The 18435-nt window shown below is 37.3% G+C and overlaps 1 protein-coding gene across 3 annotated transcripts in view; it reads left to right on the forward strand.

Annotated features, from left to right (window-relative positions):
- BRD1 (bromodomain containing 1) overlaps positions 1-18435 on the forward strand; it is a 68391-nt gene that overhangs the window by 45799 nt on the left and 4157 nt on the right. For all 3 annotated transcript variants that reach the window (XM_086480576.1, XM_086480582.1, XM_086480583.1), the window contains exons 9-12: positions 6559-6694; positions 7990-8117; positions 15056-15165; positions 17270-17424. In XM_086480576.1, coding sequence (XP_086336702.1) covers positions 6559-6694; positions 7990-8117; positions 15056-15165; positions 17270-17424 — 529 coding nt within the window. The remainder of the gene's footprint in view (positions 1-6558; positions 6695-7989; positions 8118-15055; positions 15166-17269; positions 17425-18435) is intronic.

Consider the following 18435-nt stretch of genomic DNA (forward strand, 5'->3'; position numbering starts at 1 on the left):
AGAAAATGGAAATCTTCCAATGGAACATGTGTAAGAAAGTATTTTTTCTAAAAGTTCTTTTCTGTTTATGTTACTGTACAATTCAGAAAAAACATTTGGAAAAAAGATTCTGATCTAAGTCCTCAGAAATAGTCTTTGCGAAGATAATTAGAAGTAAACGGTCCTAAGTATTACTGACTTTCTGCAGGCATATTTCTTGGATCCTGAATGACAAGCCATTGATCTATGTGTGATTGAGGCATTTAAATTTTGTATTTTACGGTCATCTCTGTGTTTTATGTGTCATAAATCATATACACTAGAGCTGACTAAGCAATTCAATTTATAAGTTTGTTTTAAATTCTTCAAGTTTTGTGTTTGCACTTTTTAATGGTGTTTTCTACTGTACTATTACTGTCGTCAGTCTTTTCTATACCACTGGAACAGCTGATACTCTGGAAGTTGTGAAGCTTTTTTTTTGAGAAACATTTCTGCTTGTATGCTCTTTTTCTTTTTTTTTTTTTCCTTTCAGATTTTTCTGGAATGTTTTCAAACTCGTCCACTAGTGTTGCCTCCCACTTGTATATTTTAAAATGTCTTGAACAGTTATCCTACAATACAATGACCCTATTGCTGCCGTGCACAGAGCAACAGACAATCCTTAGCTTGTGGAAGCTGTAGTTATTAAATATTGATTAGTTTTACTTTCTGTTGTCCTATTCAGATTCAGCTGTTTTAGAAGACTCTCATCTGATTAGCCAGAGACACTTCTTATTCCCAGATTTCAAAAAAAATTAGTAGTTACAGGATGAGTTCTTAAGCATTCTTTTGAAACATATCAAACATTGACTGTTCAGTGAGCCACCAAACTATTCATTGTGTGTTACTTGAACCGATAAAGATAAAATTTTTCTGTTTAGGACCTTCAAAGCTGCTGCTTTTTAGTGTGTAGGTGCTGTGTCATGGGCTCACACTGAGCTTTCTCTGCTCTCTTTGGCCATGTCCAAATTTTAAGCAAATTTTAAAAGCTTTATTTCCAAGGGGACTGTTCACACCAAACTTTATTATCTTTGTGAGTAGCTAGCTTGTATGCATACTGAAGACTGTTTTAACAACTATAAACTTTTCATCTGTGTATTCTGAAAGAAGGATTGTGTCTAATAGTCTTACTGCACTTCAGAACTTACTGTTGGAAGTAGACATTTATAGGGTTTCTCTAAGGTGAATTTTTTAAAAAACTTTTTGGATGCCTTCCTATTGCTGCAATACACCCATTTTCAAGGTTTGTGTATTTAAGAGTACAGTAACTTCTGATTATTTATTAACTTGAGTAGTCCTTTATCCTGTCTGTGCATACCTGTATGTATAAATCCTCTTAAATTAGGGTCATCCCCCTTCTTACTTTTACTGGAGGGATTTTTAGATACATTTCAAAACCATGTTCTTGATGCACATCATGCACGTGGAGGTTGTATTCTATGCTTTCAGTGACTTGCATATTGTTTTCTTTTTCAAGAAAGAGGACTGAATTAAAGTGAAACTTTTAATCTAGTTTTGCCCCTTTTGAAATTCTAGCTGAGTGTTAGTGTTAGAATACGTGGGACACTTGTATCATTCTCACTGTCTCTGGACGCTGCTGTAAGGATGGCTTATTTATTTGAAAGATCTGTTTCTTTTCAGAGAGACTTAATGGCTTTTTCACTGTCTTCCAGGTTCTCATATTAACTAATATCATGCTGGGTATTTATCTCTTTGGATCCTAATTATTTTCTGTTATCCTCAACATGGAATGGAATTCAATTAAATGATCATTTTGGAACGCAGAAAGACAATTACATTTGACGTAATTATTTTGGATCATGTTGGAGACACCAGCCATCCTTAAAACAAAAAAAAAATATGAACACTGTTGGAGGAAGTCTTTGACATATATGAAACTATGCTCTTCATTCAATATATTGCCCCATTTCCGTAAGTTATAAAGTTGTACATGTTGTAGTATATGTGACACAAATTGGTCGCAGATTTTTACCAGTCCCAGCGTTCTTATTCCCGGAACGTGCTCTGTGAGAGCAGATTAGTTAAGACTGTTCCATCTCCATCCTCTTCCCTTTCCCAAAAAACAGTCTATTCTTCTTTGGAGAAGTAAAGCATACGAAAAATGTTTTAGCTATTTTTGTGCGTTTATGAAGTTTAAATAAAACACATTTTTTTTCTTTAATGAATATATACTTTAATGAAGACTGATATCACTGGTGCTGGGTAAGTGCACAAGTCAGGACTTGATTAGTCCTTGCTTGGTAAAATAAACCTCAATAGTGTTATGTCAGTGCTGGTGCGCTTTGTGCAGTCGTTCTTTGAATGCTCCCACATTTTTAGTGGGTGAAATTTTTTTAATGGATTTCATTATTTCTCAGCTCTTCAGCTGTGCTTTTAATACAGCACTTCATCTCACATTTGGATATGCTTGGTTTTGCATCAAGCTATGCATAGTAAAGTTTTAATTGCTTTAGAATAATTCTGTACAAGTTCTGCTTTTTTATTTTTGTTTCAGCAGAACCGCAAGATGCGATTACAGTTTGAAAGGCACAATTCTGTATTCTGTGGCAGCATTTTGTACACTCATGAGACATGCTGCTCCTTGGACTACCCTGAATTTTGTTCCTCTGTCATTTTTTTCCCAAACTTCTGCCTTCTGGGAGTTATCTTTTCCTTCTTCCATTAATTTGGTATGGGCAACAAGATTCTGACTTGCTTGGTGTAGGTAGTCAGTGCAAGTTTTAATTGCAGTTTAAGAACAAACTGCTACTGTCGAGAAAAACTTGAAACCTTTCCTAATAAATACAGTTTTCAGGGCAGTGAGAAACCTGTGAAAAAGAATCAAACTGATCATCTTTGGCTTACTTTTTTTCTTCTTAGTTTACAGTTCTTTGTTAGTGTTTCTTTATTTTTAAAGTGGTTATGTGTGTTATGCTATGATTTACATGGAAGTTAACTTTCTATGTAAATTGAAGTCTAGAGCTGAAGACTGGAAATAGCAGTTACCCTGCATTTAAGATTGATAGCAGACTTCGCTATTTGTGAGGAGTGGACTGCTTTTTTTGAAGAAACTTAAGAACAGAAGGGAAAATAAAAAGGAAGCATCTACTAATGAAAGGTTTTAGTTGGTGATTGGGATTTTTTTTTTTTGAAGGAGGGTTGTCTCAATCAAGGATGTTGGTGAGAGGGTGTACACAAGAAGTTCAGTATCTGACCTAATGAAGTTTGTTACATGACTGTAGAGAAAGCTCATTTGATCTAACAAAATCGTGAGCTTTTGGAAGATGTAAATGGCCCATAGAGGTTTGTTGCAAGCTTACCCAGGCTACTAATCCGCAGAAGCAGGATGAGTTGCTTCTCCCATGGATTGTCTTTATTTCACCTTCTTAGTAATATATTTTGAGCCAATAAAATGCAAACTCCTCAAAGCAAATGGGGATTTTCTTTAATCTAGTAGCTACAGGAGATTGGGTGTTCCTTGATTCATGGGAGAAAGAGTTTTGTAATGATCTAAAATACATATTCCCAGTTATAGCATATAAATGTAGTGTATCTGCTTACTTTTTGCACATCAGTGATAGCGTAAAGCACTTACATTTTATTGCCTGGATTTTTCTGGCAAGTTACAAGATCATTTGGGAACTGTTGTGTTTGTGACTAAATACGAGTGTGTTTTATTTAAAATAAGCATTGAGGTCTTTCTTTCTTAGAATGATGCCTATTCCTTATAATTTCTGAGAAGTGCATTGATAAACTTGGGTCTCATGGGGAGCGTAAACTCATGTCATTCAGGGCTTGATACTCTGGAAAATTACTCCTGCTGTTAGCCTACATGTGCGTTGGTTTTCATACTTCCACAAGCAAGAGATAAATGTGTCCGAGAAGCTCTAAATTCTTTTGCACTTTAATGTTCCTTATTTGTCAGAAGAGTTTGGGTTTTTCTCCCCACTGTTAGTGACCATTCTACAGATTGAAACAACTTTGCTTACTGTAGTCTTAAAAACCTGCATTAGTGAATTAAATGAGTCTTTAAACTCATAATGGAGGTTTTGTTTAAACTAGTATGAGACTGGACTACCAGTGCAGAGAGCTGTCCCCATGGCTATAGTTGCATGTTTCTGTTGCATCCCTTGTTTCTCAACATCAGCAGTCAGCAACCAGTGCATTGCTGAAAACTAGTTCATTACCATCATGACATACTTTAGGCTACTGACATGGTGATGATGAGAAGAAACCATTGCAAAGGACTGAGAGAGCCATAATGTCCATTTCACCAGCAACATGATCTTAAACTGATTGAAGAAATCAAAATGTGAAGCTACTCCTAAGTTTTTTTTGGTTTTTTTTTATTTTTTTTTTTTTTAGCCAAGTCATATTTGGTATACGTATGGTTAAGCATTTTATACGTACTCACACAAGAATAAACAGTTATTTCCTTCCACTTTTTCAGCCTGAAACTGTGCTGTGGTTCTGGTAGCAATAATGACTTGATCTGTCTTTAAATTTAAAATTTCAGTCTGTGTTCTAACTTGTTTCTGCTGATAGCTGGTCTCTATTAGCTAGATGCCTGCATGGTAACTTGAGTAATGTGTCTCCAGCTTGTGGCAGGATGAAAACAAAAGTTTCTATACCTCCCTTGAAAAATAGGTCTGACAGGATATCTAAGAATAACAAATAGTTATTTGCAGAGACCTAGGAGATCTCCTTTTTATCTTTGCAGAATGTTTTTTCAGCTTTTCATTTCAGGTGCTATGTGAAGTGTACTGCGATAGCTTACAGGGGAATTTAAGTTTTGTCATAAAGTGTACTCTGTTTTGACAGGTCTTTCAGCCTAACCTGGGACTGAACTCCTCCTTAATCTCCAGCTATTTGTACTGACTTGCTGAGAATGAGAACAAGATTAATCAATAGCATGTAGTTTGGTGCTTGAACACTCAAGACAATGCTACCTTTATTGTTTTTTTTTTTCTTGTATAGGAAATCAAAGGCAAATATAGGAGTTACAAAACAGATGCTCTTAAATGAATGTTCTACAATGTCAACTAAACAACAATGAAAGAGAATACTTATCTGTGAATTATTCAGACCATTGAAGAAATTCTCCTTTTTTTTCTATTAAAAACATTGTGTTGATAATACAAGTGGAAGGTCTCCTGGGGGGGAGGGGGTAGTCCCATAAATCACTGTATGGAAATGCCTTGAAATAAGGCTAGATTGTACAAAGTAACTTGTTAAGCTTAAATTCCTTAGTTGTCAGACCTCTTTGCAGAGGTCTGGGTAGCAAACAGACTGGAAGAATTAGAACTTAATAAAGGGAGTATAATTGTCTTACAGTATAATGCTCTATGGAGAGGCATGTGAAGTTACATAAGGTTATTTGACTGCATCTGAGTGACCAAAGGTCATTATGACCTTTGAGGCTCTGATAATAGGATGACTGGGATGGGTAGCTCTTTCTTGCGTAACGAGAAACATGCTGGTCATATGCTTTAAGTAAAAACTTTAATTTACTGTAAGGAAATAAGTGTGCTCAGAATTGAATCTGTGTTAAAATTTTGTTCTCTTTGAAGGCTACAGCTTGCAGGAGCTGATTGCAGGCTAGTACTGTTGTCTTTAGCCAGTTCATTTCTGTTGATATTCTTGAGTCTGTGTTGGATTCTTTTTTTTTTAGTCCTAATTTCCATGCCCACCCTCCTTGGAAAAGTCTTCAGAACGCTGTCTTAAACCTCTTCATTTGTCTCTTTAATTAAATATAGAAATGGCTTAACAAGAACTATACTGTTTGCGAATTAGCAAACCCAGAGCAGGATTGGTGGCAGCCCATCAAATCACTAGCTTGTAATATAAAAGCCTTTTTTACACTTTCATTACAGTTACAAAATTTAAATATAATATCCTTGGACGTATATAAACTTGTGCCAGGGTAAGGATAGTCAAAAATAGTAATGTGCATATATTATTGATTATTGATCACAGAAACAGACATGGTAATGTCAGTCTGAATTTACTAAAATGGGAAGACTTTCAGGAAGAACTAAATATAGCATCAGGAGGGAATCCCTACCATTCTTTACTTGCAGTGGTTTGAAAAGGATTTTCAGTGTTTCCTGACCTATGGTTGTAACATTGTATTCAAGTGAGTCCTGTGTTGACTTGGTAAATCTGCTTGGTTTGTAACGTTATTTTTTCTTAGTTTTTCTACTCAGCTTCTGCAGCCTGGCTGTCTTAATAGATGGAAACAGTACATACAGAGATTGATTTGATATTTCATTTGGCATTTCCCATATTATAATATTTACCTTTTCTTTTGTTACCTAAATTTCCATCCCATATTTAAAATCTGGACTACAGGAACATCCTATTTATAATATTGTGTTTTGAAATTAGATATTTTGTTAATATTCATATTCTTTCTTATTCGTCACATCAAAATACTTGAAGTACAGAACAATAATGATACAATGTGTGAATACAAAAAGTTATTAATGAAAATGGTGTGGTTTCCAGTTTGATGCAGTTTATTTTTGTGTTACACTGTAGGTTTGTCAAATGGTTTTGGAGATGGAAGTAAAGAGAGAGCATTAGATGATACTCCGGGAAGAAAAGTTGAACCTCGTCGCCGCTGTGCATCAGAATCTAGTATTTCATCAAGTAACAGTCTTTTGTGTAACTCAAGGTAAAACTGTAAATCTGAAATATAAATTTGAGACTGAATGTATTGGGTTTCTATGCTTGCGACCCACACTGGAGGACTGCATAAATTTCAGAAAAAAAGTACATTTCAGTTTTCTCAGTTGTGTGTCAAAGCTGAGACAGCTTTCAGGATTGCTAGTGATCTTCTTTGAATTCAGGTTGTTTCAGATCCAGACAGTTACACTTTATATTTGACTATGCTTCTCTTACTCTGTATAGATATGTACACATTTGTGTGTATATATCTTGTTTTAATTACTTTTCTAATCCTGAATGCTAAAAAGAGGTGTATTTGTTTTGGTGAGGGGAGGAGAGGCTCAATATCCAAAGCAGAGTCTTGTACACAGGGAAATTAGATTTAGTAGCCATGGAACTGTAGATTATCAGTCTGTGGTTTGGATTACTAGCTAGTAGTGCAGTGATGATTGTACCTGTGTACCAACTATTGACCTTCTTTTTGTGAAATCTGTTGTTAAAGATAGGACTGTCAGAATGGTCATGTCTGCCACCGTTGATAAATATTTCTCCATCACCAATGGTGCACATCTTCCAAAAGCACACTAATCTCTGGGTGAAAAGGTAGCTGTCTCTAGTCCTGGGCTATGAGGATGGGGTATACAGGAGTATAGGGTAAATCTGTTAGAGAAAAAAAGAAGGCTTATTCATGTTTGAGATTTGGTATTAAACTGCTTAAGGGAATGATGTTAATGCACTCATATCAAACAAGCTTTCAGAAACAAAGAGAATTTAATATTGCACCTCTTGTAAATGTGATTTATTGAGGATTTGATCTAGAATAGTTGCTGTTCTATGATCTCTTAAAAGAAAACTCAAGCGTTCAGAGAACAAATTTCCCTTTTTGTGTATAGACATTCTACAATTGAAAGACTTGAATTTGTCGTGAAAAATGAAAGAAAAAATAATTGTTTCCTGTGTAGTGGCACTGTTAGAGCAGAGGGAACATGTTTTCATTTGGCCAGTATCTGCTGTAACACTGGAGACAAAGCGGCTTCTCTCATTTGTGCATGTATAACCTGTACAGCCGTTGAGGTGCAGTTGCATACTATTGGTCTTTTGCTGATATCCAGGCAATTCTGTGTGTGAAAATAATCTAGGTTTTTGGCCTTTATGTTTTTTTTGTTTGTTACATAAAATACTAGAGCTTCCTGCTCTGATTTTACTGTGCACTGATGAATTTTAAGTTATTTTTCAAAGTCTTGATTTATAGTGAACAATGTTAATTATCAAGTAATGGTTTTAATATTAATACTTCCCTAGTTTCAGCCTACCGAAGTGTGGTAAAGGTAAACCTGCACTTGTTCGAAGACACACACTGGAAGACCGAAGTGAATTGATATCATGCATTGAAAATGGAAACTATGCCAAAGCAGCAAGAATTGCAGCTGGTAACTATAAATAATTTTTTTCTTAATAATATTGTATAACTATGATTTTGTCCATTTATTTGACAGATTCTGGCATTCGTATTTTTGCTGCTGAAATGCATTAAGCATTCTGCAAGTGGTGTTGATAGCATTGCAGAAACTAGTGGTTTCTGCTTTTGGTTCTTTAAAGACTTTGAAGATAAAAGAATAGTACCTGATTTTGTTGGTTGTTGGTTTTTTTTTATTATTTGATAAGTGGTGTTTAAAGTAATCAAGCTACTCTAGTAATACAAGCAAAACTTGGCCTGAAATACTATTTTCGGTTCTGTCACTATTTGTTGGGATTTTTGGTTAAAGGTTTACTCCTCATATACTTTTCTGCATAAGTGTGTTGACAGTTGGGTAAGACATGGCCTGCTTTGATTCAGGAAAAAATTGAAATTGGAAAGAAGTGGAAATTTCTAGGAATGTAGAGGATAAGTTACCCAATTTTAGAGAAGTAACTATGTTCTGTTAAGTTTTCCACCTGTTTCAACATTTTAATTGCATTACAAGATTTAAGAAGGTCATCTCTTTGTAAGTAGAACTGTGGTTGTATCATGTATTGCTCGCACTCTGAAGCTAGGCATCAGCTTTGCGGTGTTTAGCAGGTCTGACTTTAGTTTCTGACCTTACAACTCTTCTCCTCCTCGTCCTGGGTGTTCTTTGTCCAGGACTCTTTCATGTCTTTCTAGTGTTTTTATATGATTCTGTTTGCTTTAGTCTGTTCTTTCCTCCCCATCTGATCAGTTTTGTTTTTCTTTCTTGCAGCTAATCTGTTTTCAGCTACTGCTTCATTACTCTCAGGTTTAGTATCTTTATTGTCTGTACGGTAACCACTTCTACAGGACGTAACCTTTTCTGTTTGCCTTTCTGGCTCTGTCCTGGGTATTCTTGTATTTAACATTTTCCACTTAGAATTCCTGGACCTGTTTTTTTCAGAACTGTCTTTGATCTCTCTTAATTCTGTCTCTGTTCTCAGATACATTCTACAGCTGCCTAAAAGGAGGAGCAATGACATTTAACAGCATTATTATATATATTACTATATATTCTGTCTAATTTGAGCTCTTTTGGCTGCTTTCTGCACCCTGTTACCTCGGCAGATCAAGAAGAGGACATAAGTAGGAGTGAAGTGAAAACTCCTGCTTACATTCTGTGCATAACTGGAATTTTGCCATGATTTACTTTTATTAGTAAAATCCCAGATTTTACAAAGAAACTTAAATAAAGAGTTGTTCATTCTTGGCAAAATGTCTTACAGTTCTGTTTGACAGTGTGTAGATATGCTTTAGAAACAGAGGCTGTGCTTACAGTTAAGCTATATTTAGGTTCAAGGAATATCTTGTTTCTATTTACAAGGTGCTGTCTCAGAACCTATAGTGTGGTATGTTGTAATACTGCAGTTATAATGGAATGCTGTTTTGCATTGATTAATGAATGTAATCATTGTAATGTGCACACACACTGAGATATGTTAGTTCAAACGCAGACAATGTTAGAAGAGTGCTATTGAAATCGCAAAGCCAAGTGCACAAGGTAGGGCATGCTGTTTTCTGTGACACTGCTGCTGTGTTCAGTGGTTTTGACTTGTGAGACTGAGGTGTGCTTTAGAACCAGGTCCACTCAGTGTACTGGACAAGTTAAGACTATTATGAAAAAATATGGTCTGTATTGAAATATGAAGATAACAGTGAGATATAAATACAGAGTATGAATTCAAGTTTCAAAAGTGACTCAAAATTCTGTCCAAATTTTGCGTTTTGGACTTGTAGGCTTAATACGGTTTTCTTGGTTTTAAAATAGAATTATCTGTATTTAATAGTTTGTTATCTTTGGTTGAGCACTGGAAGATAAATAGACACATGCTATGAGTGGTCTTAATTAATAGCTGCTGTATACAGGGATGTGCTGAGTTTTGTAGGTCTTGGGTTCCTTTATAGGGTCAGGAAGTTGCTGTGCTGAAGTTGCCTGATCCTTTTGCCTGGCTGTTACTTGTTCCCTCGTCCAAGAATCTTACCTAGCTCTCCTGTTCCCAGGCATTCTTATGCTTTTTGTCTCGGTTTTCAATTATTTGGCTCCATCTTCATTCAGCCAGTTGATTCACCTTCTTGTCAGATTTCTTTTCACCTCAGTGAACCTTAGTGATGGTATTTTTTCCAGCTGTGTCTCGATGCTGTCTTTCCCTTCAGTCACATCAGACTGGTGAGCATGAGTGGGCAGGGGATAGGCTGTAGGGGGACATTTTGCTGCATTTGGCTCAAATAGCTTTCACCTCTGCAAGCTCTTAGTTTCTGCAGGTAACATTGACAGCAGAGAGGACACTTTATCCAGCCCAGAGTTACACATTAAAGGGAAGGTCTCAATTGATCATTTGTGCTAAAGACTAATCTTAAAGAATAAACTTAAATATGCTCACTGTCAGTGGATTTCTCTGCAGAGTTAGGTGTTAGTTTCCTCTATGTGATTTTTAAAAACAAAACAAAACAAAAACCCCACCCGCAACGCTGTGCACTATTATTAATCTGGTCATCTTTCAGTAAAATAGACTTCTCTGTTTGTGGCTGGAGTTTCTGGTTTAAAGTAAAACTGGCCTATGAAGAACTCGCATTCCTCGCTGAAAGCTATGCGGATACTGGGTTTGAAGCTTTTAGCTCTGTTTTTGAAGACATAACTGCATTAAAGTTTTGAGGCTTGTGACGCTGGCACCTACTGGGTGTTTTGCTCAACTTCCCACAAAAAATGAAACACATTGACTCTATTATGAAAATGTTACTGAAAAAAACACTAGTTGTTTTAAAAATATTGTAAGAAGTAAAAAGTCCGTAAGGGGAGAAAAAGTATAGTGAGACGTCCTTATCTTTGCTCTAAACTATGTAGGATCTTTAAGTCTGGTTTGTGGTATTTTGAAACTGTTGTTTTTCAGCTGGTGGGAGTACTGTTACTGAAAATCTTTATCAGTTCGGTGTCCTGACTGCTAACTTAATTGTCTCTCATAGCTTGAGGAAATAAAGGGCTGTTATGTTGTAACAGAAAACTGGTAACCATATGTGCTAGTGTAGTAACCTTCTATCTCCATATGGAATAAATTCTGACTAGGAAAAATTCTGAGATTCTTCTCTACTGTGTATACACCTGAGAAGTCTGAGGGAATCTGGCTGCATGTGTCCTGTCAACGTGTGTATGACCTTCTACTCAGCATTATAAAATACCATTTTCTTTCTTTCATGTCAACTCTGCAGCTGAGAATAATGTAGGTTTCTTTTCTTGTTAGCTGCCCTGAAAAGGAGGACTTGTACTGTTTTTATGTACCAGATACAGTTCTGTATATATATTTCAGAATAGTCTGGGTATGAAGGATATGTTAATCTAAACCTTCATGACTCTAAGTGGCCTGTGAATACTTAACATACGTTAGTAGAGCAGAGAAAGAAGTTGCTTAAATTGCTTTTTCTGTTGTGTTAGCAATTGCTCTGATTGTTTTCTTTGGAGATACTACCAAAATGGCTCATCTGGATTTAACATGTCTTTCCATAATATCCAGTTTTATGTATTCAGCTATGCTTTTAGAAGTGTAAGAATGCCTGTTTATATTGTATTTGTTGTATTATATAAATCTAAAGAATGTTATTATGGCTTTTAATGAGAAAGTGAAGAACGCCCTAGAATGACCTCTTTAAAAATAGATAGAAAGGAGCAAATAAATAAACTAGTAAATAGATTTAGTAACTATTTTTCAGAGGTTGTGTGGTTCAGTAAGAAATAATGTAAATAAGACAAATTATTTTCATGGTTTTGTATAATGGAATCCACTAACTAAAGATCTCTGTAAAGCCTGCTGGGATTGATGGCAAATATCCCTGTTTTCTTTAGCAGACCTGTTCAAGGTCTTAAAGACACTGGAAAAATTTAATTTGTTTCTCATTCTTCTATGATACTCACACCTATAATAGAACCTATAACATCTTTTGGCTTCAAAAACATCTAATGTCTTAATTATGCTGTGGTGGCAAGTTATTATGAACTATTGCATTTGATAATTGATGTTACATAGCTATGAATCTCTTAAGTTAGAGTTCCAAACAAGTAAATTCTTGAAAAGTTGATACAGTTGTAGATAGAGAGCAGCCCTGCGGAGAAGGACTCAGGGGTATTGGTGGATGAAAAACTGGACATGAGCCAGCGATGTGTGCTTGCAGCCCAGGTAGCTAGTTGCATCAGAAGTGTGGCCAGCAGGTCAAAGGAGGGGAGATTCTCCCCATCTACTCTGCTCTGGTGAGACCTCACCTGCAGTGCTGTGTTCAACTCTGGGGTCCCTAGCATAAGAAAGACATGGACATGCTTGAGCAGGTCCAGAGGAGGGTGTCCTGTCCCACTTGGTGGGTTTAGGCATAGGTGAATCCTCCCTTTTAAAAGGGGTTTTCCTCTGCACGGCAGAGACCATTTGCTCAGCTAAAGGTAGTGAGTTAATAACCTTCTTTGGTCAGTAGATTGGCAGCAATAACGCACTTTACTATTATCCAATCTACGAAATATTACTAATAATATTTCACAGATCAGATAAAGGTGTGGCTTTCCCTAATTTTATCTAATAATATGGAGAGAGATAAAAAGAGAGTGAAAAAGAGAAAGAAAGAAAGAAGGAAAGAAAGAGAGAAAGAAATATCACCACTTCTGGGGTTCAGCGACCTCTCACAGGTCCAGTCTGATCTTTGGTTCTTTGGTGGTGGGTGCACACCCGTGTCTGGGTTATTGGTATTCTTATGGTCCCTGCCATTAATATTCATGAGTCCTGTTCATGTTACCCCTCTTCTCGATTTTCGGGCTAATTAGGACACAGGCACAGTATTCACTTGTAGATAAGGGAGGGGACCTCCCCAGGTCCAGTAACCACCCCTCTTCTGCAGGGTTTGTTAGTTTGGATAGGGGAGGTTGGGTAGCCACTCACTGAAGCCCCCTTTGTTGATCTCCCCATCTAAAGTTTCTGAAGGGAGAACACTGCTCCACCCTCCTATCTCTGAGGAGGGAGCACCGCTCCACCTCCTCAGGGCTTGTTCCCTACTTGGAGCAGGCTGTACTGCAAAGCAGGCTGGTTTTAGGACTAATACGTGAAACTTGCACTGTAAAACAGGTTTGTTCAAGACACATACATAAAATCTGCAAAACAGGTTGTTTAAGGTAAAAAAATCAGACTGTCCTTCACAGAGGGCCGCAAAGATCAGGGGTTGGAGCACCTCTTCTGTGAGGACAGGCTGAGAGAGTTGGCATTGTTCAGACTGGAGAAGTGAAGGCTCTGGGGAGACCTTATAGCGACCTTCCAGTACTTAAACGGGGCCTACAGGAAAGGCGGGGAGGGACTCTTTGTTAGGGGTTGTAGTGAAGGGGTAATGGTTTCAAACTGAAAGAGGGGAGATTTAGATTACATTTAAGGAAGGAATTCTTTACTGTGAGGGTGGTGAGACACTGGAACAGGTTGCCCAGAGAAGCTGTGGCTGCCCCCTCCCTGGCAGTGTTCAAGTCCAGGTTGGATGGGGCTTTGAGCAACCTGGTCTAGTGGGAGGTGTCCCTGCCCATGGGAGGTTTGGGAGCTGGATGATCTTTAAGGTCCCTTCAGACCCAAACCATTCTATGATTCTGTGAAATTATCATTCAATGAATTAGCCTATGGCTGAAAATTGACCTAGAATATATTGTGGAGAATGATTGCCCTTTTTTTTGATCACCTTAAACACTTTTTCCTTGCTATTTCTGCTCTTATGAGGTCTGAAACCACTTTTTTCCCAGTACTTTTTTGTGATGTTGAGGTAGAATGCATATCTGCATGCCACGTTTCATTATAAATAAACATTACCCATTTTAAATGGGAGCACATTGGGAAGAATTGAGGATTAAGTTGTATTTTGGCAAGTAGAGAGCTACTGCTATCAAGTATTGCCTTACAACTAAAAAAAAAGTACGACTGCAATCTTTGAACTGTATTTTGGTACTACATTTCCACATACAAGAAGTGCTGCCTTGTCTTTACAGCTTTTGAACTTTCCTTACCACCTTCCTACTTTTTCTACCCCCAGTTCCATCTTGAGGAGATAACTCACTGTCTTCTGCCCAGCCTCTTGACCGTGTTCCTGTGTGTCTAGGGAGCCAGTTGCAGTTCTGGTTGACTGAAAGGCTTAAACCTGTATCATACTTCATTCCAGTGGTGAGAAACAGAGAAGAAAACAGTAAAATAAACTCAGTTTTCTGTTATGCTACCTCCTAAGAAGTTAAAAAAAAACCCCTCCTGCAGCTGCTTCCTTGAATCCTGTTTGTCTTTTTGAACTTTGCTGCGGGAAAGGGCTGGGCAGAGACACCAAGAGGGCTGATTAAAAATAAATAAATAAATAGAAATTAAAATGCAGATTAGAACTTATACATAAGAATAGAAAGGTATACCACACAAGCATTGTAAGTTATCAGGTCTAATCCTGCTATGGATATCCAGCACTTCGGAAATATACTATGCAAGCTGCATCTTCAATACCATCATCTCTTTGACAGGATTCTTGTCATAGTTTCAAAAGATGGTGGTTATTTGGAGTACAGTAATTCTATGTTTTCTTTTGAGCTTTTTCAAAGGGAAATGATTACTAAGAATTTGGCGAACACTTGCTTTCTGAGAATTAAGGTGTTTTAAGATACGCTGTTTCTAGAAGTGTCTAAAAACTTGTTCCTTATGAGTAGGCTTGGTTTAAACTACTAGTATCATTTAAAGAGCTGTTAGGAACATGACCTGCATTTTATTGGTATGTGCCTGAAAGGTGGTATTGGTATTTGGATTCTAATGATCCTGAGATATTGATGAGGAAACAACTGCAGAAGATTTGTCTGAGGTTTCATTCTTTAACATTTTAATTTTATATTTAATTATTGTTTGTTCTTAGAAGTTGGGCATAGCAGTATGTGGATTTCAACGGATGCTGCAACATCTGTTCTTGAGCCACTAAAAGTAGTATGGGCCAAATGTAGTGGATATCCCTCTTACCCAGCTCTGGTAAGTACACAGCTTTCCATCAGTACGCTAGTGATACTGTTTCTGGTCTGAAAATATCATTGCATGAGCTTAAGGTAACTGATAAAATTCCCATTCAGGTTGAATAAAGGTGGATTATTCTGCCCTCTTTACCATGCATCCAGTTTGTAAAATTACTGCAATATGAGATGTTGAGTCAATTTCTACTACCCTACCCTTTTGAGATGTGCAATACCTGTTGTGGTTTAACCCCAGCCAGCAACTAAGCACCACACAGCCGCTTGCTCATGCCCCCCCGCCCCGCCCCCCAGTGGGATGGAGGTGAGGATTGGAAGGCTAAAGTCAGAGAACTCATGAGTTGAGATAAAGACAGTTTAATAGGTAAAGCAGAAGCCGTGTGCACAAGCGAAACAAAGCAAGGAATCCATTCACCACTTCCCGTGGGCAGGCAGGTGTTCAGCCATCCCCAGGAAAGCAGGGCTCCATCACATGTAATGGTTACTTGGGAAGACAAACGCCATCACTCTGAACGTGTCCCCCCCGTCTTGCTTCTTCCCCCAGATTTATATGCTGAGCATGACGTCACATGGTATGGAATATTGCTTTGGTCAGTGGTGGTTTACTGTCACAGCTGTGTCCCCTCCCAACTCCTTGTGCACCCCCAGCCCCCTTGCTGGTGGGGTGGTGGGAGAGGCAGGAAAGGCCTTGGCTCTATGTAAGCACTGCTCAGCAATAGCTAAAACATCCCTGTGTTATCAGCACTGTTTTCAGCACAAATCCAAAACATAGCCCCATATCACCTGCTATAAGGAAAACTAACTCTATCCCAGCCAAAACAAGCACACCTGTCGCAGTAGTCTTTGTTTCTGCAATATATGTTGTTTAAAGGATCAACTGAATAAGCCTTTGGCAGACATCTTGTTAGTGTCGGAACTGTAAGATATTTTCTGATGCAAAATGAGTGCAAAAAATACTCTGATTCTGCAGTTCATTAAAGAAACAAAAAAAATTTGTTGTGAATGGTGTACTGGAAACTTAAGGTGGTTTTGCCCATGTTATTTTAGGAGAAATACACACAGTTGTACTTAAATCAAAGCTTGCAGAGAAAGTGTTGTTGATAAACTGTTTGACTCAGGCATTTGAGGTTATAGAAACAGTTCATACACTATGGCTTGATTTATATAATAGACTGGACAATCAGGACATGTAATCATACAGAGTCAGGTTAAAACCTGTGGAGGTGAGATTAAGCACTTGAGTTTAAGTACTCTCAGTGAGTGACTTGAATACTGTTGGGTCAGATGCTGAAAATTTGATAATGTGATTATCTCTTGAATGGTATTAGCACTTTACTGTTAGATTTAAGCTGATTGTGACCAAAGGGCTCCCTTTCTTTTCTGCACACTCCTTTATGTCAGCACTGATGCTTCTCTAAGCATGTGGTGAGTTGACTGAGAAATTAAGATCGATGCCAGTGTGGATGCTACAAAAACAGCAGGTTTTTGTTAGGGTAGTGTTTGTAGAGTTTTTCCATCAGCCTTTAACAGCATCTTCCCCCTCTCCTCCAACCTTTGTTTAGAAAGAATTTGCAACTGTAACTGCATGATTTCCTGAAAACTGAGTCATTAAATTGCATATGCAAGATATTTGAAAGTGACTTCTGGTTTCTTTTTTGTGTGTTTGGGGATTTTTTGCTTGTTTAGAGGTTTTGCTCCAGATTTTGAGTATGGGGCTTGTATTTTTCAGAAACAAATATTTATACTTTACCATAGGTTGTTTCTTTAAGGTATCTGAAATTCAAAACCAAAGGTCCGTTATGGCTTTTAGAAATCCTCGTTCAGCTTTCTCATTCTGAAACCTGCTTGTCAGTCTGCAAAGTTGTATTAAGTGAGATTCAGATGTGACTTTAAGAACTGATATGGGTAAAAAATGCTCTAGAGATAGGTGGGGTTTTTTCAGTTAAACTGTGCCTCCGCTATAGCTGTTCAGCTTATGTCAAGAAGTTATGTGTGTAACACGAAGCCAATTTATATGCAGTAGCTGTTTTAACTTTAATTTTAATACCTCATTAAAATGAATTATGTAGTTATAAAAATCAGGAGCTGCCCTTTCTTCTCTTTTATAGATTATTGACCCTAAGATGCCTCGTGTTGCTGGCCATCACAACGGTGTTACTATACCAGTGCCACCTCTGGATGTACTGAAAATTGGAGAACAAATGCAGACCAAATCAGATGAGAAACTGTTCTTAGTACTATTTTTTGACAATAAAAGAAGTTGGTATGTTATTGAAATGTATTGTCTGCTGCAGTGACTTAAAATTTTAAAAGCCTGTACCTTTAGTCTAAAAGAAAATTGAAACATTCTCTTTCCATGGATACTTTTCCTATTGAAGTATCAATTGTAATGTTAAAATTTCATATTTGAGTCTGTTCTCTGACCAAGGCACCTTTGGAAGAAAATAATATAAGTTGTTCAATAGTGTTTTGGTTTGATTTACAAGCTAGTTTCATTTATTGACCTGATGAGATTGCTTCTTTGGCTAAACAGATTTATTTAAAGGTAGTAGCCTTCATCTGTATGAGCCATCGTCATTGCTTTCTGAATGACACACTTCCTCCCCCCCCCCCCCAGTCTGCTCAAGTGCATTTTCTTGAAATCTTTAAGCTCTTTAGTTGAATGCTTTATTAACACTCTCATTTGAAGTTCTTAGTCCTTTCTGAATTTTTTCATTAAACCTTCCATTTTTCCATTTCTTTCAGTATCAGCAATATGCTGTGTGGAGCTTGAAGGGTTAAGTAACATAATAAAACATTCTTTTCCCCATCCACTAGCGCTTTTTTTTTTTGTTTGTTAGGGTTTTTGGTGTATTTTGGTTTGGTTGGGTGGTTGCCAGGTACAGAAGCTTTTCATCTGCATCTTTCTTCTTTTCATCAAATTATATATTTCTTTCCGATGTTGTTCTTAATCTGTTTCTGAGTCTCCACACAGATCAAGCTAGCTTTAAATCTTATACCTGTTTTACTGTTGAATTTGCTTACATTTTCAGATATCATTTTCCTCTTTAGCTGATTATATGTGATGTCTGGAAATGCTGCCATTCTCCTAACTGTCTCTGTCAAATTCACCTAACTACCTTCTTGCCTGAAATTTGGAACTGATGTTTGCTTTTCTGTCCCTACAGATCCTTTGGCATAATCACAGTTGTTTGGCTTGCTCTCTCTGTTCTTCAATTCTTTTCTTAATTAATTGGTACTTCTTCATGGAGGCCTGTGTCTAGTAGAGTCCCTC

This window comes from Leptosomus discolor, chromosome 1, assembly GCF_034619465.1.
Source record: "Leptosomus discolor isolate bLepDis1 chromosome 1, bLepDis1.hap2, whole genome shotgun sequence".
Lineage (NCBI taxonomy): Eukaryota > Metazoa > Chordata > Aves > Leptosomiformes > Leptosomidae > Leptosomus > Leptosomus discolor.